Source organism: Penicillium lagena (assembly GCF_028827675.1).
Source record: "Penicillium lagena strain IBT 129212 chromosome Unknown utg000008l_segment0_segment0, whole genome shotgun sequence".
Taxonomy (NCBI): domain Eukaryota; kingdom Fungi; phylum Ascomycota; class Eurotiomycetes; order Eurotiales; family Aspergillaceae; genus Penicillium; species Penicillium lagena.
This window is the reverse complement of record NW_026623229.1, coordinates 608088-628948: the sequence shown is the minus strand read 5'-3', so window position 1 is coordinate 628948 and position 20861 is coordinate 608088. Positions and strand designations below refer to the sequence as shown.

At 53.7% G+C, this 20861-nt stretch overlaps 8 protein-coding genes across 8 annotated transcripts; 3 read left to right on the top strand and 5 right to left on the bottom strand.

The window, feature by feature from the left end:
- Positions 1 to 422: 422 nt before the first annotated feature.
- Positions 423 to 2726, bottom strand: pab1 (polyadenylate-binding protein; the record flags this gene model as incomplete). The annotated part of the gene is made up of 2 exons (XM_056982737.1): positions 423 to 582; positions 643 to 2726. The coding sequence occupies 2 exons, from the start codon at positions 2724 to 2726 to the stop codon at positions 423 to 425; spliced, it is 2244 nt and encodes a 747-aa protein (XP_056828231.1).
- A 788-nt stretch (positions 2727 to 3514) lies between these two features.
- Positions 3515 to 7318, bottom strand: N7510_010811 (HECT-type E3 ubiquitin-protein ligase; the record flags this gene model as incomplete). The annotated part of the gene is made up of 3 exons (XM_056982736.1): positions 3515 to 4186; positions 4242 to 5247; positions 5304 to 7318. The coding sequence occupies 3 exons, from the start codon at positions 7316 to 7318 to the stop codon at positions 3515 to 3517; spliced, it is 3693 nt and encodes a 1230-aa protein (XP_056828230.1).
- Positions 7319 to 7787: 469 nt separating this feature from the next.
- On the bottom strand, positions 7788 to 8511 carry N7510_010810 (mitochondrial 54S ribosomal protein mL41; the record flags this gene model as incomplete). Its single annotated transcript, XM_056982735.1, has 2 exons — positions 7788 to 8270; positions 8323 to 8511. 2 exons carry the CDS (start codon positions 8509 to 8511, stop codon positions 7788 to 7790), a joined length of 672 nt encoding a protein of 223 aa, XP_056828229.1.
- Positions 8512 to 8725: 214 nt separating this feature from the next.
- Positions 8726 to 11644, top strand: N7510_010809 (UTP14 family protein; the record flags this gene model as incomplete). The annotated part of the gene is made up of 2 exons (XM_056982734.1): positions 8726 to 11407; positions 11462 to 11644. The coding sequence occupies 2 exons, from the start codon at positions 8726 to 8728 to the stop codon at positions 11642 to 11644; spliced, it is 2865 nt and encodes a 954-aa protein (XP_056828228.1).
- Positions 11645 to 12329: 685 nt separating this feature from the next.
- Positions 12330 to 15070, top strand: N7510_010808 (glucan endo-1,3-beta-D-glucosidase; the record flags this gene model as incomplete). Its single annotated transcript, XM_056982733.1, has 5 exons — positions 12330 to 12527; positions 12579 to 12848; positions 12902 to 14685; positions 14739 to 14998; positions 15051 to 15070. The coding sequence occupies 5 exons, from the start codon at positions 12330 to 12332 to the stop codon at positions 15068 to 15070; spliced, it is 2532 nt and encodes an 843-aa protein (XP_056828227.1).
- Positions 15071 to 15807: 737 nt separating this feature from the next.
- N7510_010807 (Zn(II)2Cys6 transcription factor domain-containing protein) lies at positions 15808 to 17443 on the top strand (the record flags this gene model as incomplete). The annotated part of the gene is made up of 2 exons (XM_056982732.1): positions 15808 to 15860; positions 15961 to 17443. The coding sequence occupies 2 exons, from the start codon at positions 15808 to 15810 to the stop codon at positions 17441 to 17443; spliced, it is 1536 nt and encodes a 511-aa protein (XP_056828226.1).
- A 193-nt stretch (positions 17444 to 17636) lies between these two features.
- N7510_010806 (uncharacterized protein) lies at positions 17637 to 18361 on the bottom strand (the record flags this gene model as incomplete). The annotated part of the gene is made up of 3 exons (XM_056982731.1): positions 17637 to 17936; positions 18002 to 18118; positions 18176 to 18361. The coding sequence occupies 3 exons, from the start codon at positions 18359 to 18361 to the stop codon at positions 17637 to 17639; spliced, it is 603 nt and encodes a 200-aa protein (XP_056828225.1).
- A 1362-nt stretch (positions 18362 to 19723) lies between these two features.
- Positions 19724 to 20665, bottom strand: N7510_010805 (metallophosphatase domain-containing protein; the record flags this gene model as incomplete). The annotated part of the gene is made up of 1 exon (XM_056982730.1): positions 19724 to 20665. One exon carries the CDS (start codon positions 20663 to 20665, stop codon positions 19724 to 19726), a length of 942 nt encoding a protein of 313 aa, XP_056828224.1.
- Between the last annotated feature and the right edge of the window lie 196 nt (positions 20666 to 20861).

Here is a 20861-nt window from a genome sequence, read left to right as displayed (position 1 = left end):
GAATAGGAAGGACTATTATCGAATCTTGAATACTGCGTTGGCTCAGATTCTTTCTTCCATCCAGTTGAATCCGGTCCGCGCAGAGAGACAGACAACACTGTTGGGCAAGACTAGGTAGATAGAGAGAGAATAGAGATTGGAAAAAAAGGGATTTGAAAACCGAATCCGAATTCGTACCGCATTCACTAAAACACCAGTAGGTAGGTGACAAGACACTGCCTAACACAGAAAACTTTTCGAACAGGAGAGGGATATCAGGATCAGAGGTAGGGGAAGAGAGAATAGGCGGGCGATAAGAGGTTTAGGGTTGGAAAAGGTGGTAAGGGAAAAAAATGGAAAAAGAAAGAAAAAGAGTCATTCATCAAAACAACGTTCCAAGATTTCCGAATGGGCTGATCGATCTCAGGTTCACAGAGACCTGTCTACGACTTGTTCTCCTCCGAGGAAGCCTCCTTGGCGGCAGCCTCCTTGGGCTTGGAGTCGGCAGTCGCCTCGCCCTCGGTACCCTTGTTCTTCATATACTCGTCATAAACGCTGAGAGCCTCGTCGACCTTGGCGCGCAGAGCATCATCGTCCTCGAGCCTGGGAAAATGATTAGTATAGGTGGTCAAGATGAGCAAAAAGACAAAGGAAAAAACTTACAGGCCCATCAGTTCAGCGTTGTCCATCTCCAGAAGCATACCAGTGATCTTGCCGGCCAGCTCGGGCTGCTGAGCCTGGATCTTGGGGTACAGAGCCTCACCGAGCATCTGCTTCTGCTGAGGAGCGGGAGCGGCAGCCAGAGCCTGAAGGTTGGAACCACCAGCGGCACCCTCCTCACGGCCGGCAGGCGGCCCACCAGGAGCAGGCTGACCACGACCCTGGCCACGGCCCATTTGAGGACCACCACGGCCACCGAATCCAGGGCCGCCACGCATACCCTGACCCATCGGCATACCGGGAACCTGACCGCGGCCACCGCCGCCACGACCACCGAAGCCCTGGACCTGACCCATGGGGTAGCCCATGCCGTTAGGCATGCCACCAGGACCTTGCATGCCCATGGGCATACCCTGGAAGTTGGGAGGCATCTGCTGGTTGGGACCCATGCCGCGACCGCCCTGCTGGCCGGGGAAGGGACCGGGGAACTGACCCGGGCGACCGCCAGGCATGCCAGGCATCACCATGCCGGGCTGAGGAGGGAAAGCCATGCCGCCACGCTGGCCGGGAATGAAGCCCTGCTGGCCGGGGCCGTAGAAGACGGCTGGCTGCATGTAAGGCTGGGGCATGCCAGCGGCGGCAGCAGCCTGCTGCTGACGGATGGTGTTGCGAGCCTGGATGCTAGCCTCCAGTTGGCTGCGGCGGACATCCTTGCGCTGAGCGAGGGCGACGTAGAGAGGCTTGCCGTTGACCATGCGCTGGTTCATCTCGGTCACAGCCTTGGAGGCCTCATCGGGGCTGCTGAAGCAAACGAAGCCGAAGCCCTTGCTCTTGCCAAGGCCCTTCTTGTCGCCCTTGTCCTCCTTGTCCTCATCTTCCTTCTCCTCGGCCTTGTCATCCTCCTCCTTGGCCTCCTTGACCTCCTCGTTCTCCTTGTTGGCCTCGTTCTCCTTCTCCTCGGAGTCAGGCGACTCGGAGCGCTCAGCGTTGGTCTCGCGCATCACCTTGGCCGAGGTGATGGTGCCGTAGGGGCTGAAGATATCGCGGAGCTTCTCGTCGTCCACGTCATCAGTCAAGTTCTTGACGTACAGATTGACACCCTGGTACTTGGAGGCCTTCTCCATGCGGGCGGCCTCGTACTGCTTGCGCAGCTCCTCCTCACGCTCGTGCTTCTTCTGGGCACGGCCCACGTAGAGCTTCTGGCCCTTGATGTCCTTCTCGTTCATCTCCTCGACGGCGGCCTGCGCACTCTCGTGGGTCGAGTAGTTGACGAAACCGAAGCCGCGGCTCTTGCCCTCCTGGTCGTGGCTGAGGGTGGCGGAGGTGATCTCACCGAACGCCTCGAACATAGTGCGGAACTCGTCATCGCCGATCTCCAGTTCGAGGTTCTTGATGTAGATGTTGGTGAAGTTGGCCTTCATCTCCTCGAACTTGCTCTGGCGGTCCTTCTTGGAAATATGGTGACCGACAAACACCTTCTTGTCATTCAGCAGCATGCCGTTGACGTGCTTGATGGCGTTGTTGGCAGCCTCGGCAGTCTCGTAGTGAACGAACCCGTAGCCCTTCGAGTTGCCGAACTCATCCTGAGCGACCTTGCAGCTGAGAATGTTGCCGAACGCCGCAAAGGTGTCGTGCAGGGCCTTGTTGTCAATGGCATTGTCCAGGTTCTTGATGAAGACGTTGCCCTGGCCAGTCTTGCGCAGAGCGGGATCACGCTGAGACCACATGATACGGCAGGGCTTGCCCTTGATGAGAGTGTAGTTCAGGTCCTCCAGAGCGCGCTCACCGTCGGCGGTGTTGTTGTAGTTGACGTAGGCGTAGCCCAGGGAGCGACGGGTGACGGCGTCACGGCAGACACGGATGGAGGCGACCTGGCCGATGGAGGAGAAGAGCTCGTAGAGCATGGCCTCGGTCACGGAGAAATCGAGTTCACCGACATAGAGCGAGGCCGAGTGGGGCTGCGCGTTGGCAGCAGCACCCTCGCCGGAGGTGCCCTCGGCAGGGGCAGCGGCAGGGGCGCCGTTGGCCTCGGGGGTGCCGTTGACAGGGGTGTCATTGGCGGGAGCGGTAGCAGTTTCGGCAGACATTTTGGATTGCTGTGAATCTAGCGAGGGTCTTAGTAACTTTTCCTTTTTGATGGTCTGTGACGGTGTGGGGAGAAGACGATGGATGAAGGCCGATGAGGGTTACACTGCAGACTTCTTCATGCAGTTTCAATGACAGGTAGCCAGCAGGAAAGCCGGACGACCGGGAAGGGGGGGAGGACTGGTGGGAAAAAAGGGGAGGGCCATACAGCAACGGGTTCCACGCAAGAAAGTCGAAATGGACTGCAAGGGATCAGAACACACTGAGAGAACAGTCAGCGAAAACTGAACGCGTCGAGAAGTTGGACCGAAGGGGGTGGTGGGTGGGAAGACAACGGACCAGAGAATCAGTTTCTGTGAGGCGAAGGCGGTGGTTGAAAGAAAATCTTCCACACAAACACACCGCACAACCGGGGGAGGGAGGGAGATAAGATAAAATAGAGAGATGGGGTTTTTTGCAAGGGTTTTCTGATTTTTTTGGGATTTTGGGGTTTTCTTTCGAGATCGAAGAGAAAAGGAGACTTTCCCAGAAGAAAGAGCGAGCAGACGAAGGGGGATGAAGAAGGAAGAGGAGAAAGGGAAAAAAAAAGTTGCTTGGCCCAATGATTTTCGGGTTCTTCTGGAAAACTCAGACGGAGGAAGGGACGGCACGCGCTAGGCCTAATGGGGAAAGCGGGATTGCCGCTTTAAGGGCTGGGGTGGCGTGGATGAACAACAACATTACGGAGATAGATCTATGGATGATATCTTCAACGCCATTGATATGCCACAACCAGAAGACAAAGAACCAATTAACTCAGATCAAAGCCCGCCCCGGAACTCACCGCATACAGCAGTTTGGTTCGCAGGGTCTCGGCATTCGAGTACCGCGGCAACTTGAGCAGATTGACACAGGTGCTGGTGCTAGGTAGCCGCTCCTGGTCCTCGCTGGAGTCGCGGATGCTGAAGCGCGGGTTCAGGTGGCTGAACCCCAGCAGGGGACCTCGAGGGGTGGAGGTCACAAACCGCAGCACCTGCTGACGTTCCTCGTTGCTCATCTGGTGCATCACCTCCCAGAAGAGCTGGATAGTCGGGTGTTCCTGGAGATCATCTCCGACCGTGTATACGCCTCCATACAGCGTGTTGCGTCGTAGGTCCTCCACGTCAATGTCGCCTGTTTCGCCACTCACCAGCGTTTGCAACTCGGCTTGATTGAACATGGAGATCCATGCGGGCTGGATGATTTGGCCCAGCCCCTGCAAAAAGGCGTTGGTCTGGAGAGCTGGCTGGAGTTGGAGGCGGTAGCGGGCAATGTAGGAAATATACACCAATCGGTTCTTGTTGGTCACAGCAGTGGTCGAGCCTTGTGAGATCAGATCTTTGGTCACTGTCCGATTGCTCGCCCCGGGAATCGGAATGGTGTCCGTGACGGTGAAATCAAGCGCGAAATCCTCCACGTCCCCAGGGTAGTTCTTAAGTTGCAGCTAGAATTCGTTCCAGTCAGCCAAAGTCAACAGGAAGGCAGCTCATAAAACCCACAAGGCCCTGGTAAAGCCCTTCATCAAGGTCCTTCAGATCATTCAGGTTCGCGCGGTACGAAGACTCTTTCACCGCAGACCCAGTACCACCCGTCAACGCCCATTTCAGGAGGAAGAATGGGGCGAAGTTGACATCCACCAGGATTCCTTCATAAAGACACTTTCCGATCACCCGTCCAAGAAATTCGTAACGACGGAGGAGTCCGCGTATGCCGGCCGAGTACTCGGCACTGGTCTCCGACAATCCGGCCGCCCGGAGTTGTGCGCGGCACTGCTCAACGGCCGTGGGCTTCGGATAGAGCAAGTGGTGATCATTTTCGGAGAACATAGGCAACTCCGTCTCGGTCTTGAAGGCTTCGTTGGTGACGCTAGTCAAGAACTCTTTAGTCACTCCACCTCCATCTATGCCGGCCTCCATCGTCCCGAATCGGTCGATGAAGCTGATCTGGATCGGTTCTTTGAGGCCATCTCCCAACTCGTAGAATTGGGAAAACGCATCCTCGAACAAGCTCTCCCGCCGAATGTCGGCATGGTGCCGGGCCAGGATATCGTTGGCAGCGGGTTGGTTGTTCAACATCTGTCCCATAGTGGCTTGAGCGACGGACATCCGCCACGCATCTGGATCGACATATCCTTGTCTGCGACGCAGCTGATCACGAAAAATAAATTGACGGAAGATTTGCACACGGGTGGCAAACGGAATGAAGAACGGCATGTTCCGCAAAATCTCGAGTCTGGGAGCGATAGTCGCCAGGACCTTTCCCCGGGCTGCACGCTGTTGACGGCGTCGCAGGGCTTCGTTTCGAATCGCCTGTTGAGCGTGACTAGTCCCGGCCAAACCATGCAGCTCGGTCAGCCCGTCATCCATCAGATCGCCATCGTCGTCTTCGTCATCCTGGAATTCATGCCGTTTTTCTTCCTCGGCCACAACAGCCGGAATGAATCCCTCCATATCGAAACGGTCCGTCATGAGCCAGTGATTGGGAGGGAGAAATTTTCGTCGCGAGCTGCGCACACATCAATTGTTAGCAAAATAACCGGTGGATGCACAGGTCTGACCTACTCTCGTTCGTGTATCATTCGAAGTAACCCCGTGACCAGCCCCTTGAAATAGTCAAGCGGGATATCTGTCACTCCCCGGAGATTACTGACGAGGGCTTTCGCTTCAACCTCATCGGCTTTCGTGGTGACGCCAGAAGAGTGCATCGAGGAGCTGAAGTAGCTGCGGAGGTCGCCCGCACTTTGCTCAACTGGCTCTCTCTCGCTCAAATCGGCCGAGTTCCAGTACAGAGTGAAACCAAGGTTTTTTAGGAACAGCGTCATCTCCTTGACATCCTTCAATGGCAAGGCGCTCTCTCTTGTCCAAGATGAGTGTGCATTTGACGATGCAGTAAAGGATGATGCACTAGAAAAGAACTCATCGTCGTCCATGACTTTCAAAACAAAAGTGTAGAGTTCAAGGAAAAGAAGTATGATCGTCCACTCCTGCTCTCTTTCCTTTCGAAGATTGTCAACAGACCCCAATGCATTTGTATCTTCGGCCAATTTCAGTAAGGGGAGAACTTTTGTTGAATCTTTGCTGATGGTTTGAAAAATGCGACTGGATCGAGATGCCTGCCAGAAATATTTGATGGCTGGAATCTTTGCCCCCGGCTGGCCGGAGATTTGGTCGCCTGAAGGTGCCGAGCCGAGATACAGCCACATGCGTATGTCATCTCCTCGGCGCGGGAAGACCCTCAGCAGAGTTAATGCATAGGTAGCGAGCACTCGAGCCTCGTTTGACGCTTCGGAATCGCTAATTGCCAGGTCTATCTCCGACAGTTGAGACGACCGAATTCGAGAAAGCAACCCCGTCACACTCTCCTGGTTAATGAGTCCACTGAGTTGTTCTTTGATAAATGGGTCCAAATAGTCTTCAGAGGAGGCAACTTCCGAATCCGACGCTTCTTCCATTTCCATGCGTCGGGAGATATAGGTGGCAGTTGATGTGAGCAGCTCTGAGACCACAGATACAAACTCCAGTTCAGGAGCACGATGGTTCGCCTGGCTGCCCAGGGCATATCGGTGGAAGAAGATGAGGTATGCAAGAAGCCAGAGGCGATTTTCAATATCATTGGAGTTGAGAGAGCTCGGTTTCTCATCGGCGAGACGAGTCCCAACAGCTGAAGCGAGCATTTTATAATTGATCTGACTTGCAAGCCCATCGAGTCTTCCGAGGAATGACTCAAGGTTGGGCACTGTGAGGTACGATGTCGCAAATGATTCATAGGCCGTCATGGTCTCTGAGGTGATCGGTCGAAGCATTGCGAGCACACCTTCCAGCATATCCTCATGGGTCAGCCCAGTCTGAGCGGATAGCACATGAATGTTGACCGTTAAGGATGCCATGGCATGGAAATAGTAGCTGGCTATGGTTGCCATTTTCTTCGGAATCAGGCCGGCGAGAAATACGACCGTCCGGAGTAGGGGTGTCACTCCGACCCGGCAAGTAGGGTTGTCGGCGGCTGAGGATAGGACGTAAAGCATGGCCCTGGCCAAGCGCTTCAGCAGTTCCGTCCACTCACCCTCTGTAGCGATGGTCGGCAGGGAGTGAAATGTCTGCTCGAATGCGCCGGAGAAGTAGATCAGACGAAGCACGTCGTCGGTCTTTTGTCCCGCTCCCACAAATTGCACAAGCAGCCGTAGTTGGGACAAACACTCCTCTGCCGTCGCATAGGGTGTGGGACGACGAGACAGGTACATGGGATGATCACCTTCGGAGTCGGCAACATCCATAGTAGATGTCCTCCTCCGCTCGGTTGTGTCCCACTCCGTCCGCCACTCATCGCGCGTCTTCATCCGACTCTGGTAGCCTCGCCATGTCCGCTGGATGACCCGGCTGGCGCTCTGGCGCTCCCTCTCCCGTTGTCTCGCAAGGCGTTCTTGCTGCGCAATTGCGACTGCGCTCTGGGGATTCGAGGCATGTGGGGTTTGTCGGGCCGCGGGGCCACCTGGGAATGCAGCAAAGGGGTTTGTGGTGCGACCGCTGAGGTTCACTTGGCGTGGGCGACGAGCGTTGCCGGTGAAGGATTGGAACATGGCGGGCACCCCGGCTGCCGGGAAGCTAGGAAAAAGGGGATATGGGAGGTCCAGATGCAAAACGAAATCGCTGGAGATGCTAGAAACAAACAGAGGACCGCATATCGCACGCACGGAAGGTACAGAGAAGATGGAGCCGATGAGAACGAGTGGTGAAGCTCAACTATGACATACGCCCGATAATAGGCGAGCTTATCGCCGTATTGCCACGGACGGAACGGGTGTGAGTTAAGTATGACCACGCACTTCAGAACTACGTTTCTGTATTTGGAGGGGTTATAGACTTCTATGCCAGATCTGAAGTACTGTACATATCATACACAAAACAGAGAGAAGGAGATGCGATCGGCCAGCGAGCGAAAAGGAATCGGTGTTGAGGCCCTAGGAAGACAGTTAGCCAGGACAATATTCCAAGAGGATCATGCACTGACACCCAAGCAGATTGACTGGGCTTCTACCCAGAGTGGGCTTATCGGGCTGCTTCTCTGTCTTCTCGAGCTTGTTGTGCCGCTTCTCTGGCCTCTTGGGCCTCTCGAACTGCTCTCGAGGCTGCTCTTCTGGCTTTCCAGGCGGCACTTCTAGCTTTCCTGGCTTCTTTCCTGGCTGCTCTCCACGGTTCGGTTCCCATGGTCTCCCGGGCTGCTTTGGCTGCTATGGTTGCTTGGTCGGCTGCTTTGACATTTTCTTCGGCTGCTTTGGCTTTTTCTTCGGCTGCTTTGACATTTTCGTCGGCAGCTACGACATTTTCCTCAGCGGCTGTGACATTTTCTTCGGCTTCTTGCTGCTTTCTCTGTGGCTCGAGAACTTCCTCCTGGTTGTGATCGGCCCATAGGTCGAGGAATTCCTTGCCCCCAAGAGACGCAGGGATGCTGCGAGTCTGTCCATGCAGCTCGACATCCTTCCAGTATCGGCTTCGCTTCGGTTCCATGCGTTTCGTGACAAAGGGCGTGAGCTGCACACCGAGTTAGCGGAGAGCACAAAACAATTCAGTTACTGCTGCGGACCTTGAATGTGTCCAAGGATTCGGTGGGAACCACATAGGTGCGCGCCTTGTTCCAGTCGACCTCGTATTTGCTGCTTGGCTGCACAAAGCTACCCATGGAGCCCGTCCGGTTTCCCTTGTAGTAGCCGCCCCTGGTATGCTTGGTGGTCAGGCGCAAGCGCGCCATCATTGGCATTGATGGTTTGACCATGGTGGGTGACAGCAGGCCAAGTCGAGCGTGGCACGGAAAGGAAGGAGAAGAAACAACCACAAAAGGCGGCAAGAGGCCAAACTCGGCAGAATTTTCTTTTCTTCACCGCATTCCCTCTCTAACACACCACTCCCGACGGCTTTTTTGGCTGCTGGGTTTTCTGCTTTGGTTTCCTTCTTATTTATAGTTTGTCCTTTCAACTTCCTTCCGAAGCATGCCTCGCCAGCAGACCCAGCTGCGTGGGCCGAAGGACCCCTCGGCCTCAAAACCAGCACAGAAGCGCAAAAATGGCCGGGCGCTCAATGCGCTCTCAATTGCTGAGAAGCAGGTCCACACGAAACTGGGAGTCCGACGCACTCGCTTAGGCAACAGTGACGAGCCCAATCGCAAGCGCCATTCTGCTCGAGACCAGGAGGACGAGGAGGTCGACGAGCGCCCCGACCACAAGCGCCGCAGGACTGCGGACGGCGAGAGTGTCGAGGGCGGTAGCGACAGCGAAGGACATGAATGGACTCTTGGTCAGGTTGACAGTGACGATGACGAGGAGCTGGACAGTGATGAAGCTCTCGGTGAAAGCGACGAGGAGAGATTTGAAGCCTTTACATTCCGGGGTTCGTCGTCGAACAAGTCCAAGCCTAAGAAGACGCCTGCTCCCAAGAAGCGATCCGCAATTAACCTTGATGAGGACGATGAGGATTCTGAGAATGACGATGATATGGAAGAAGATGATGATGACTTGGGAGAGGACGCCATTGACCTTACTACCGCCTGGGATTTGAATACTGCGGCGGAAGAGGAAGAGGCTAAACGAGCATCGGCCAAAGCCAAGAAAGCGGCAGCAGAAGACGATAGCGAAGAAGATTCTGGCTCGGAGGAGGACAGCGAAGATCTCAGTGACGACGACACGGAGCTCTCTGCCTCCGACGACGACGCCGATGCCTCCAAGCATGGACTGTCGAAGCTGCAGGATTTTGTGAACTCCATGGAGACGCAAAGAACTACGAAGCCTTCACGAAAGACCAACGAACAGGCCAATCCCACGGAATACGGGCTGACTTCTACACGCAAACTGACGATCGCTGATCTGTTGCCGTCCATCACCGACTCTCGCCTCAAAAACTCGCTTAAGCATGTCGAATCTGCTCCCAAGCAGTCTACATCCTCCGGCATTCCGGGAAAATTGGATGCTCCTCTCCCGAAACGACAGCAAGACCGGCTCGACCGCACCGCCGCCTACGACAAGAGCAAAGAGACCCTGAACCGATGGCTTGAAACCGTCAAAGCCAATCGTGAGGCTGAGCACCTGATGTTCCCGCTGCCCGACCCTGAGGCCGAACAGACTCATCGGATGGACGTCACCAAGCCACAGACCGACTTGGAAAATGCCATCCAAAGTATTTTGGTGGAAAGCGGGCTGGCGGAGGCCGAGGGGAAGTCTATCGAGGACCAAGTTCAGGACTTTGAGGAACTCCAAGCTCGCAAACTGCCCATTGAGGAAATCCAAGCCCGGAGAGCAGAGCTCAGGAAACGGCGTGACCTGCTTTTCCGGGAGGAAGTCCGCGCCAAGCGAATCAAGAAGATCAAGAGCAAGTCATACCGCCGAGTTCATCGAAAAGAGCGGGAAAGGATGGAACAGCAGGAGCGCCAGGCTCTTCTGGAGGCCGGTGTGGATATGGATGAGGAAGATCGCGACAAGAACGAGCGAATGAGGGCCGAGGCTCGCATGGGTTCCAAGCACCGTGAAAGCAAATGGGCAAAGAGCCTGAAAGAGACCGGGCGCACTGCATGGGACGAGAATGCTCGCAACAGTGCCGCAGACTTGGCGCAACGCGAAGAGGAGCTGCGAAAGAGAATTGAAGGGAAGCGTGTGTCTAACGGTGACGAGGACTACTTGGGCTCTTCCAGCTCGGAGTCTGAAGATGAAGATCCCTGGCAAGAGGACGGAGGCTCCGATGCCGAGAATCGCAAACTGCGCCAGAAGCTCAGCGCTCTCGAAGAAGACGGTGCTGATGCAGAGGCTACGGGGCCTCATTCCAACCTTCTGTCTATGAAGTTCATGCGGAACGCCGAAGCGGCGCGTAAAGAGCAGAATGATGCAGAGCTGCGCCGTCTTAACCGCGAGCTCCACGGCGAGGAGTCGCAATCCGAGGCAGAGTCTGAGGTGGGTCGTCGCAAGTTCGGTCAGTCCGAGAAGACCGGCTCAAAGCCCAAAGCCAAGCCACTGCCCAAGAACGAGTTTGAAGAGACTCCGGGCTCTGACGACGGGGCAGACTTGGACCAGGATGTCGATATCGTGATTGACCCTCCTGCCAAGCAGAAGTCTCTTGCCTCGGGGGCCAAGACTGCCGTGCGACCCTCGAGCAAGTCTTCTGGTGTCCAGAAACAGCAAGAATCCACTGAAGAAGAGGAGAACCCTTGGCTGGTCCAGACGGAGCGAAACAACCGTCGTCGAAACCTCTCTGATGGTCAAGAGACTGTCGATATATCGCTCGAGGACGACCAGAAACCCTCGACTTCTGCGGTTAATGCTCGCAGCCAGAAGGGCAAAGCAACCAAGGCGGCCCTCACCAAACAGCTTGACGCAGACGACCACGACAGCGATGGTGACAATGTTCCCGTGCTGCTCAAGAACCACGACCTCGTGAAACGGGCCTTTGCAGGCGATGAAGTGGTACATGATTTCGACCAAGAAAAACTCGATACCATCGAAGACGAGGGCGACAAGGTGGTGGACAACACGCTCCCCGGCTGGGGCAGTTGGGCCGGCGAAGGCATCAGCAAGAGGCAGCAGAAGAGGCAGAAGCGCAACCTGACCACGGTGGAGGGCGTGAAACCTGAGCAGCGCAAAGACGCCAAGCTCCAGCGCGTCATAATCAACGAGAAGCGGGTCAAGAAAGTCAGTTGTATTCCCGATGTGCATCAAGCAGCCCTGCTAACTCTCCTATTCTAGAACACCAAGTACATGGCCAGCCAGTTGCCCCATCCTTTCGAGACGAAGCAGCAGTACGAGCGGTCCCTGCGCCTCCCATTGGGCCCGGAGTGGTCGACCAAGGAGACCTACCAAAGCGGCACCAAGCCTCGGGTCATGATCAAGCAGGGGATCATCAAGCCTATGGAGAAGCCGATGCAGTGAGGGGATGGTTGGGTTATCAGAAACAAAAATTGTACATATTGGCACCAAAATACATATTCATCTGCATTCACAATGGGGTCTATCCGTTGTTCCTCTCGATCTCTTGGCTCCCACATGGCCGCGATGGCGTCACAGGCAAAGTCATCGTGTAGAAATTCGTAGAAAAAGACGGGAATGCTGCCTATGGCCGAACCGTGGGTGTCGGGTGATTCACCCCATTTGCAGGAAATCCCTTCGAGTCATCTTGCAGTGCCGGAGGATATATATTGCTGTCGGAAGATAAAAGGAAGAGGATGTTGTACTTCGGTGTTTACTACTTGACCCACACATTCCTTTCCCTCACCATCTCTCTCCCTACATTGCTCACTCCCCCACACCACTCTGTCCCTTGTCTCTCTTTCCCTCAGATCCACGCGCGATTAATTCAGAGATGAAGATCGACACCCAGGAATTTTAACGCGCCACAACAAACCCACCTGGTTCGTGCTGAGCGCAAGAGACCCGGGATTCAAGCACATACTTGGTCAGTTACCGGCCTCCCTCGATCCATCCGGAGTCTTTTGCCTCTTTATTTTGCCTGGCTTTGCATTTGTTGTCTCGTATGGCATCGACTGGTGCTTAGATACTATACCTGGCACATCTTCGAGCTGTGCTTTTGTTGATTGTATCGAAGCTGGCGTGCGCCATGGAGTCAGGTTCCAGATGGAAGGCAGCCTTGCTAACCGGCCTTCTTGTGGCAGAATCCGCCTATTCACTCCCTGGGCCTGTTGGCACTCTCGCGGAGACTATCCTGAGAGAACAGACAAAGACCCAACCCACGGTTGCGTTCAAGACGCAGTATCCACCGGCAGACGAGAGGATTCTCATCTCTCAGGACAAGCCAGTGAGTTTATTGAATTGAACATCTTCTGATGATCAGTATTGACTGGATTAGGTCTATCGCTCGTTGTTGCAAGACGACGGCCACGCATCACTGCTTCCTTGGCCGACGTTGGGTGTAGGGAGCGTGCTGTCAGGCGTGAACGGGTTATTGTCGCCTCCAGCTCAACCATCTCCAGACCCTCCAAGCCCTGGGCCTATTCAGCCCACTCAACCTGGAAATTCGCATAGCATGAACAACCAGGATATCTTCCAGCCCGTTGGTACGGGTGCGGTTGCTTCCAACATTACCACTCGAAACGACCACCCAGTGGAGAAGAAGCACGTACGTGCAGCACCAGACTGCTCTTGAGAATTGGTTCTAACCCACGTAAACAGATCGATACCACGGGCCCAGTTGAGACCAACAAGTTCTATGCCGGGCTGTTCCTGGGAACGCAAACCAATGCCAGCTTCACCCAGCCTTACTCGCTCGCATGGTCAAAGGGAACTGGTCACCTCAAGAGCTGGGGGATGGGTGTCTCCCATGTGGAGAAGGGCATGCTTGCTTGGGGTCCCAAAAACCTCACGATACCTGGTGATCCCGTGCAATACTACATCAACCCTGTCGGTCTGCAGCATATGATTCTATCTGCGGCAGAGCTGGATGACAACACTGACCTTAGCGTGGAAAAGCCCTTGGCGTTTTCTGCTCATGCTGTTCTCTCGCACCCCCAACGGCCAGGCAAGATTGCCTTCCCTGTGGTGCAGGGTATGGCGTATGTGACGGCCATCTACACAAACATGCAGCCCGTGATTCAGAGCGGAGTGTTTTACCGCAAAGTCGTCAGCGCCGGTTCTCCTAGGGATGGAATCTTCAAATACCAGGTCGAGCTGGAAGATAGCTCTTCCTGGCTTCTTTATGCCACTCCGAATGATGGCCAGGATCCTGACCTGAAGCTTGTGTCACAGACCAATCTCCGTGGCCCAAAGGGGTTCTCTGGAACCATCCAGGTTGCCAAAAATCCTGCGGGTACCTCTGGAGAGAAGTTCTATGATAACTCCTCCGGGGTGTATCCCGTCGAAGGGCGTGTCACGGGATCGGTGTCTGGAGATGTAGGCACCTACGGCCTAGCATGGACTAAAGCAGGCAAAGACTCGCAGGCCACTCCATTGATTATGTTCGCTCTACCTCATCACGTTGAATCCTTTGATGGCAGTACCAAGGGCCGCGTGACTAACATCCATTTGCGAACTACCACTAAGGGTATGGCAACCGCAGTCATCGGCGAAGCCTGGAATATGACTGAGCCTAATCTCCCAATTGATATGGGCTTTACGCCTTGGTCTCCTAACGCTGGGAATGTTCATACAATTTCGTCAACCGCGCAAAGTCGAATTCTGGACGTCGCCCCCCAAGAGCTTCAACAAGATATGGAAGGCCAGACGAACCTCAACAGCATGTACTACAGCGGCAAGGCGTTAAGCAAGTTCGCGACCTTGGTCTATACCGTCAACCAGCTGGGTAATAACGTCGACCTCGCGTCCCCGGCTTTTCAGAATCTGAAAGCATGCTTCGCTCGCTTCGTGAGCAATCAGCAGCAATTCCCACTTGTCTACGATAACGTCTGGAAAGGAGTAGTTTCCTCCGCCGGATACGAAGGTGATTTGAATGCAGACTTCGGCAATACGGCCTACAATGACCATCATTTCCATTATGGGTACTTCATCCTGGCGGGTGCAATTATTGGATCTCTTGACCCGAGCTGGCTGGCAGACAACAAAGAGTGGGTCAATATGCTCGTCCGTGATTCCGGAAACCCTGCTGCAGATGATCCTTACTTCCCGTTCTCACGTTCTTTCGACTGGTACAACGGCCACTCCTGGGCCAAGGGTCTTTTTGAGTCTTATGACGGTAAGGATGAGGAATCTACATCCGAGGACACCATGTTTGCCTATGCAGTCAAGATGTGGGGACGCACCGTCGGCGACGCTAGCATGGAGGCTCGCGGAGACATGATGCTGGGCATTATGCGTCGCTCTCTCCAGAATTACTTCTTGATGGAGGATGACAACGTCAACCAGCCTTCGAACTTCACCGGAAATAAGGTGACTGGAATTTTATTCGAGAATAAGGTCGACCACACAACGTACTTCGGCGCCAATCTGGAATACATCCAAGGGTACGACCACACCAGTCATAAAAAAAAGAACAATTGGCTAACTAGCTACTCAGAATCCACATGCTACCTCTCCTTCCCAGCTCCGCTTACACGCGTCAGAAGCAATTCGTCAACCAGGAGTGGAAGGCTATGTTTGCACCGAATGCTTCGACCCCCGCACACCAGGTAGACGGTGGATGGAAGGGTGTGCTCTTCGCCAACCTCGCGCTCATCGATCCCAAGGCTTCTTGGGAATTTTTCGCGCAGCAGAAGTTCAACTACACCTGGATCGACGGCGGTGCATCGCGCACATGGTATTTGGCTTACGCAGCTGGTAAGTCCTTTCTATCGTCAGGAGTATGTGCTCGGATACTAAGTTGGTATAGGTCTTGGCGGTGCCCCTTGAAAGATTTTTCTTCTTTATGATTGTTTGAAGGCAGATTATGGTTATCGAGTTTATGGATTTTCTCTTTTATTTCCTAATCTTGCTACTCTTGAGATTAGTCGGTGTTCGGTCTTATTGCTACTGGTGGTGCTTCTTGCTTAGTTTTTAGTCAGTGTGGATGGATTTTCTAGTACGTAGTTATATTCAATTTTACCCATTGCAATGCTACCTGTATGTATACAAGACCTAGTATCAGCAGCCCCAAGTATCAGGTAGATTTTCTGTAAGATATCCGGAGGCATGTTGGGTTTGTGTTGCGAGCTCCAACTGAGAGTCCGACTGTCAGGGAACGAGAAAGGTGGTAGGCAGAAACGTAGTTGATTGCTGAGAGAAGAGGAAGATAGACTGGGGGGTTACTAGCCAATCCACCTTCTCCTTCCACCGACCATTAGTAGCTTTCCGACCATGTGTCTTTCGCTTAGCCTAGCCGTGGGGGCCGTAGATGTCATCAACTCAGTCTCAACCCTTGCTTCTCTAGCCTCAGCTTAAGCCTCAGCCATAGTGTTGTCTCCTATTTTTTAGTCCAGTTCCAGAATTTGCTGGGCTCTCAATGCCCGTGTCGTATTTTTCTTCAAGAAATTTAGACTTCTGTCTGGGTCCTCCACAGACTCCTTATTTGCCGCACCGTGTTACCTCTTCAATACTCACTTGCTATATCGTATCTCTCTTCAACAAACTTCTACCTTATCTCCGACGATATGCCTCCACGAACTGGCCTAAAGAAAAGCCGTAGTGGCTGCATTACCTGCAAGTGAGTTACCCTTGTTTACTTTGCATACATATACCCCTGCCTACTCCACAACTCCACGTAACCCATAGTCCTATCCATGCAGCCTGCTAATAAAATATAGGCAACGCCATGTTCGCTGTGATGAACAAAAGCCTGATTGCCAAAATTGTATCAAAACAGGCCGCAAGTGCGACGGCTATGATCGTACAATATCCCAGAAGCAACTGCATCAGAAGGCCTTGCTCGCCTCCGACAGCAGCCGCACTTGCAGCCCAGATAGCCGAGTAATCCTTCTGGAGGGCACTAGCCAGGAGCGCGAGTATATTGCTCTGTTTTGCACGCAGACATCGCAGGCCCTCACGGGCTTTTCTACGTCCGATTACTGGAATCGTCTGCTTCCTCAACTCAGTCATTCCGAGCCTATTGTCCGTCATGCTGTTGTGGCAGTCGGCGTCGCTCACCAGCGGCATCAGGGCATTGCTATAGATTTCGAACAGACGGAAAAGTTCATGCTTCAACAATACAACCAGGCAATTCGGCTTTTGATGAAGCACCTATCAACGCCTACGAATGAAAAGCTCGACCTAACCCTGATTACTTGCGGTCTGTTCATGTGTCTTGAAATGTTTCGAGGGGACCACAACAGGGTCCTCGACCACGCAGAGGCAGGGCTGGAGATACTCGAACGGTCGATTACAGGGTCTCAATCTCAGTTTCAGTCGCAGACAGCCGACCAACAGAAAGCACACGAAGAGTTATCAGAGCTTTTTTTCCGCTTTAATGTGGAACTGCTCATGTTTGCGCGGCGAAGCAAGCTACTCTCAATATTCACCGACCCAAAGCGCCTCCAGGTCCCTGCCACTTTCAAGAACATCTCAGATGCCCGTAAGGCCTCCACTTCTATAGCCAACTACACTATAACCGCATTCATGAAATCGGGTGCATTCACCCGTGAGAGTTACCAGCAGGAAGAGGGGAAGAAGTGGATTCGTTCTCAGCTGCCCATCATGGAAGCGGCATACAATGCGTGGCTTGTCTCCTTCGAGAGATTGCTGCAGACCAGGCAGGGCAAGTCAGCAGATAAACGTGCAGTGCTCGTTCTCCGAATCGATTTCCTCACTCTCCTCACATGGTCACTGGGTACTGTCCGGCGAAAAGAAACGGATAAGGATAAATGGAATAGCCACTATGCAGAAATGCTGACTTTGGTAGAAGAGCTCCTGCGTCTTGAGGCACATTCCAGCGCCAAGCGGTATTTCAGTCTGGATCACGTTGTTATCCGCGCTCTGCAATGGATTGCCACGAATTGTCGGGAACCTGTGACCAGACATAGGGCTTTCGATCTTTTGGTGGGCAATCAACGCCAAGAGAATTTATGGAACTCTCGCCGGTCAGCCAAGATCGCCGAATATTTGATCAATTCTGAAGAAGCCAGTCTCTTGGATCTGCCGGTCGAACAGAGGGTGCCTCCAGAGCACGAGCGGGTTGCAGCTCTCATCTTTTGGGATGATGCAGCCCCTGGAAAGACTTGGTTGCGAACCATGAAGCATGATCCACAGGGGGAGATGCAAGTTTCGGTGGAGCTTATAGATTGGTCGCAATAGACACAACAGTGTATTGTACGCTGCAACGCACGTTAAATAAAGCTTTTAACAATCATAACATATATGTACATCCCGAAAATAAAGATATCCAGCAATTCAACCAAGTGATAACGGTTAGATGTGTGAATTCAACATAAATATCGTCCCAGGCTTGAATCAGAGCACGCCGGCCAGCCAAGCATGAGTGAGCTGTTTAGTTGGGGTTGCCTGACTCCGCACCGGAGCCAGGACCCTGTAGCGGAAGGCTGGGAGCGCCTTGGAGCATGGAGTACATGCCCACAAGCTGGGAGATGTCGTCCTGCAGGGTCTGCACCAACTGCTGGAGGTTACCGCCGCAGAGAGGGGTGGCGGCGACGATGGGGTCGAAGTATTCACCAGTGGCGGCCTCGATGGTACGGATGGCCGCAGCGAGGGGAGCGACGAAGGGGGTATTCTTCAGGATACCCTTCTGGCTGTCAAAGGCCTTCACCAAGGCCTCGTCTTGATCGATGAACTAGTTATTCCCGCCAATTTAGTTTCAACTCCCGTTTAGAGAGGGTGCTGGGAAGAAGGACATACCAGCTCAGCAGCAGAGCAGAGCTGTTCCTGTTCGCTCTTGCTCAGGTTGCTTCCGCAAGGAAGAGAGAGTCTCTTTAGGATGGTTCCGGCATGGTTGGTCAGTCCAGAGACGGCAGACTAGATAGATAAAGGCTCGTCAACAATCAAACCGATCCACTAGGAGGAAGTACATACCTGGCCAACCTCGATCAGGTTGCCATTCCCATCCAGAGTCTTGGTAAGGGAGCTGATTTCGCTAGTCGCGACACTCAGCACGTTGATAGCATCCGAGGCACAGCTAGCCTCCTTGCCAGCCGGGACGGGCGCCGCAATAGCAGTAGTAGTAGCCAGGAAGGCAACGAGGGAGAGCTTGAACTGCATGTTGATAAAAAAGGAGTGTAGTTTGTCAAGGAGCGATTTGATAGCAGAAAAAATGAATGAATGACTGTGATCGAAGTGAGCGATGGTTATGCTTGACTCACTCTACACCTGGACTATCTACACCTTTTATGTCTTGTCTCTAGGGTTCCATCGATCATCCTCTCGGGGTTGCCGGCCCCCATGATTATGATGTCGACTAAGGGCAAGGGACTGACTACAGCCTATATAAGCCTAGCTTGCCCGTGCGAGATGAGCCAGACGCCGATCCTCGACTAACGTTCTCTCTCAACGGGTGACCACGAGCCATTCCCCACGTTAGGAATTGCGTCGATCTCCCGACTATCGATACCAATTGCCCGGCCGGAACCTATCAGGATCTTTAGGGAAAGAAAATAGTGGACGTAGTGCGGGCTCTAGTGAAGTCTACGCCGGCAGAGAACAGGTTTGGGGCCCCTGTTCAAGGGTCCACGGACTATAGGGCTTTGGGGGACGGGATGCGGTCAGTGGCTGTTGTGATTAGTATTTGCTCCATGCAGGAACGGAATTTCTGAGCTATTCGTTCTGTTTATCATGAGGGAGGGGAAGATGTGTACACAGATCACGCCGACTATTGGTGAGAAATAGGGATGCAGGTTGTGACTACTCGGTGCCTCTGCGTTAACTACCCCTGAGTGAAGTCACTCCTATCTATACCAGTCTAGTCCTAACTTGGCGCCAAAGGATTTTCCCCCATAGACCCGCTCGTAACGGACTCTCCACGAGCTTGTTCGCGTCCATACTCCGAGCGGAGTACATATCGTCATGACTTCCTCCGGAAATTGAGCTTGATCACCTTGCCAAGTGCCAATAATTCGGGGTAGATCCACATCGCGGACAAAAGGAGTTGGTGAGGAAACGTACCGCATACAGCCTTGAGATTTTTAAATATGTAACGCTAATCAATAATGGCTGCTCACTTGTTTGGCCGGCTACTTAAGCCAGTCTCTTGACTCTGCTGGTCAAGTAGAGGGTGGAGTCATGTCTGGCCAGATGAGGGCGGAGCTGATCCCTTTTCTCCAGATTTTAGGGTCAAGCAGCTATTAATACTAGACATCATTATTAGACACCCTTACTATGAGCACCTCGGACGGAGTACATCGATCAATGACTCTCAAAATGTGATTGAAGGATATATGTTAGGAAGTCTTCCCATCGAACCTACCCACTGCAGCCAGTTTGTTGCACTTTGAACCTCGTGGGCAGAGACATTTGCTCAGCTGCACTACCTATCTCTGCTCATGACCTTCAGCAGCAACGGGCAAATCCAAATCAACAATCCACGGCGCATTCCTCGGCTGATACCGCACAGTATTAACGCTCGCGTTAACAAAAAGCGTCTCCTCTCCAAAGCGAAGCGGCTTCCCCCCCCTCAGCACTCATATCATAAAACGCGCCCCGTCTCTCCAGCACGTCCTCAGGGTTGGTCTTCACATCCTCAAGCCTCACTCCCTTTTCCGCGACGGCATCCCACGTCCTGCGTGCAGCGCCGTATGCTTCATGTATATGCCCGAAGACATGCAGTCGTGGCCGCGAGCGCTCTGCCGCGCGTAGGAGGTGCGTGCATCCGACTCTTCCGCCACGGACCACTTCATCGAGGATACCCAGCGGCGGGCCGTGTGTGATTATCATGTCGACAGCGGGATGGTTGGGGATTGGGTTTGCTGGTTGCTGCGCAGAACCGGGGCTGAGAGGCGGGTTGAATCTGTCTTGCTCGCGTGGGTATGCGAATGCCCAGCGATAGAACTCGGGTTGATATGGCGAGGCGTAGATGGTGAAGGTGGCACCATTCGAAAGCGTGAATGTGTGTGTCCCTTCATCAAGGTAGCGGATTCCAGCTGCTTGCGCCGAGGCATTGGTGTATAGATCCTTTGAGCGCTGGACGTATGCTTTGAGCGCTTCTTCACTCGGCGGCACGTCGTTTTTCATTCGAATCGTAGATCTGGGATCCTCGTCTGGTAGAATCCCTTGGCCGCCCAGCCACTCGGGGCGCTGGTGCCGTCGCCACCCGTAGCTGGTGAAGTACTCTTCATCCAGGGTGATGTCGTGGTTGCCGGCGATGACAAGTTTCAGTTCTGCGTCTGCTTCCTTGAGCATCGCGACCATTTGCTCGTGCTCGACGTGGTACCCGACTTTGGTTAGGTCGCCCGCATGTAACAGGATGTCGGCTTTTGGCAGTGGCTGCCGGTACGGGTTGGAGGTGTTGAGCGGTGCATTTGGGGCGCAGGTGTGTGTGTCTGAGATGATGCAGATGCGGGTCTTGATCATCTTGACTCTCCTGGATTGTTGGAAGAGTGAGGTTGTAAAGACGTTGGAGGGGCAGGCGGAGGGCTTGCATAGCTACCAGGGTTGATATGGACAGCAGCTTGACAAACCAGCTAGTACGACCAGGGATGAGGCTCAACCGACGCCTACATGACATACAACACTACGATGGGAATAGACATATAGCACACAAGAATCA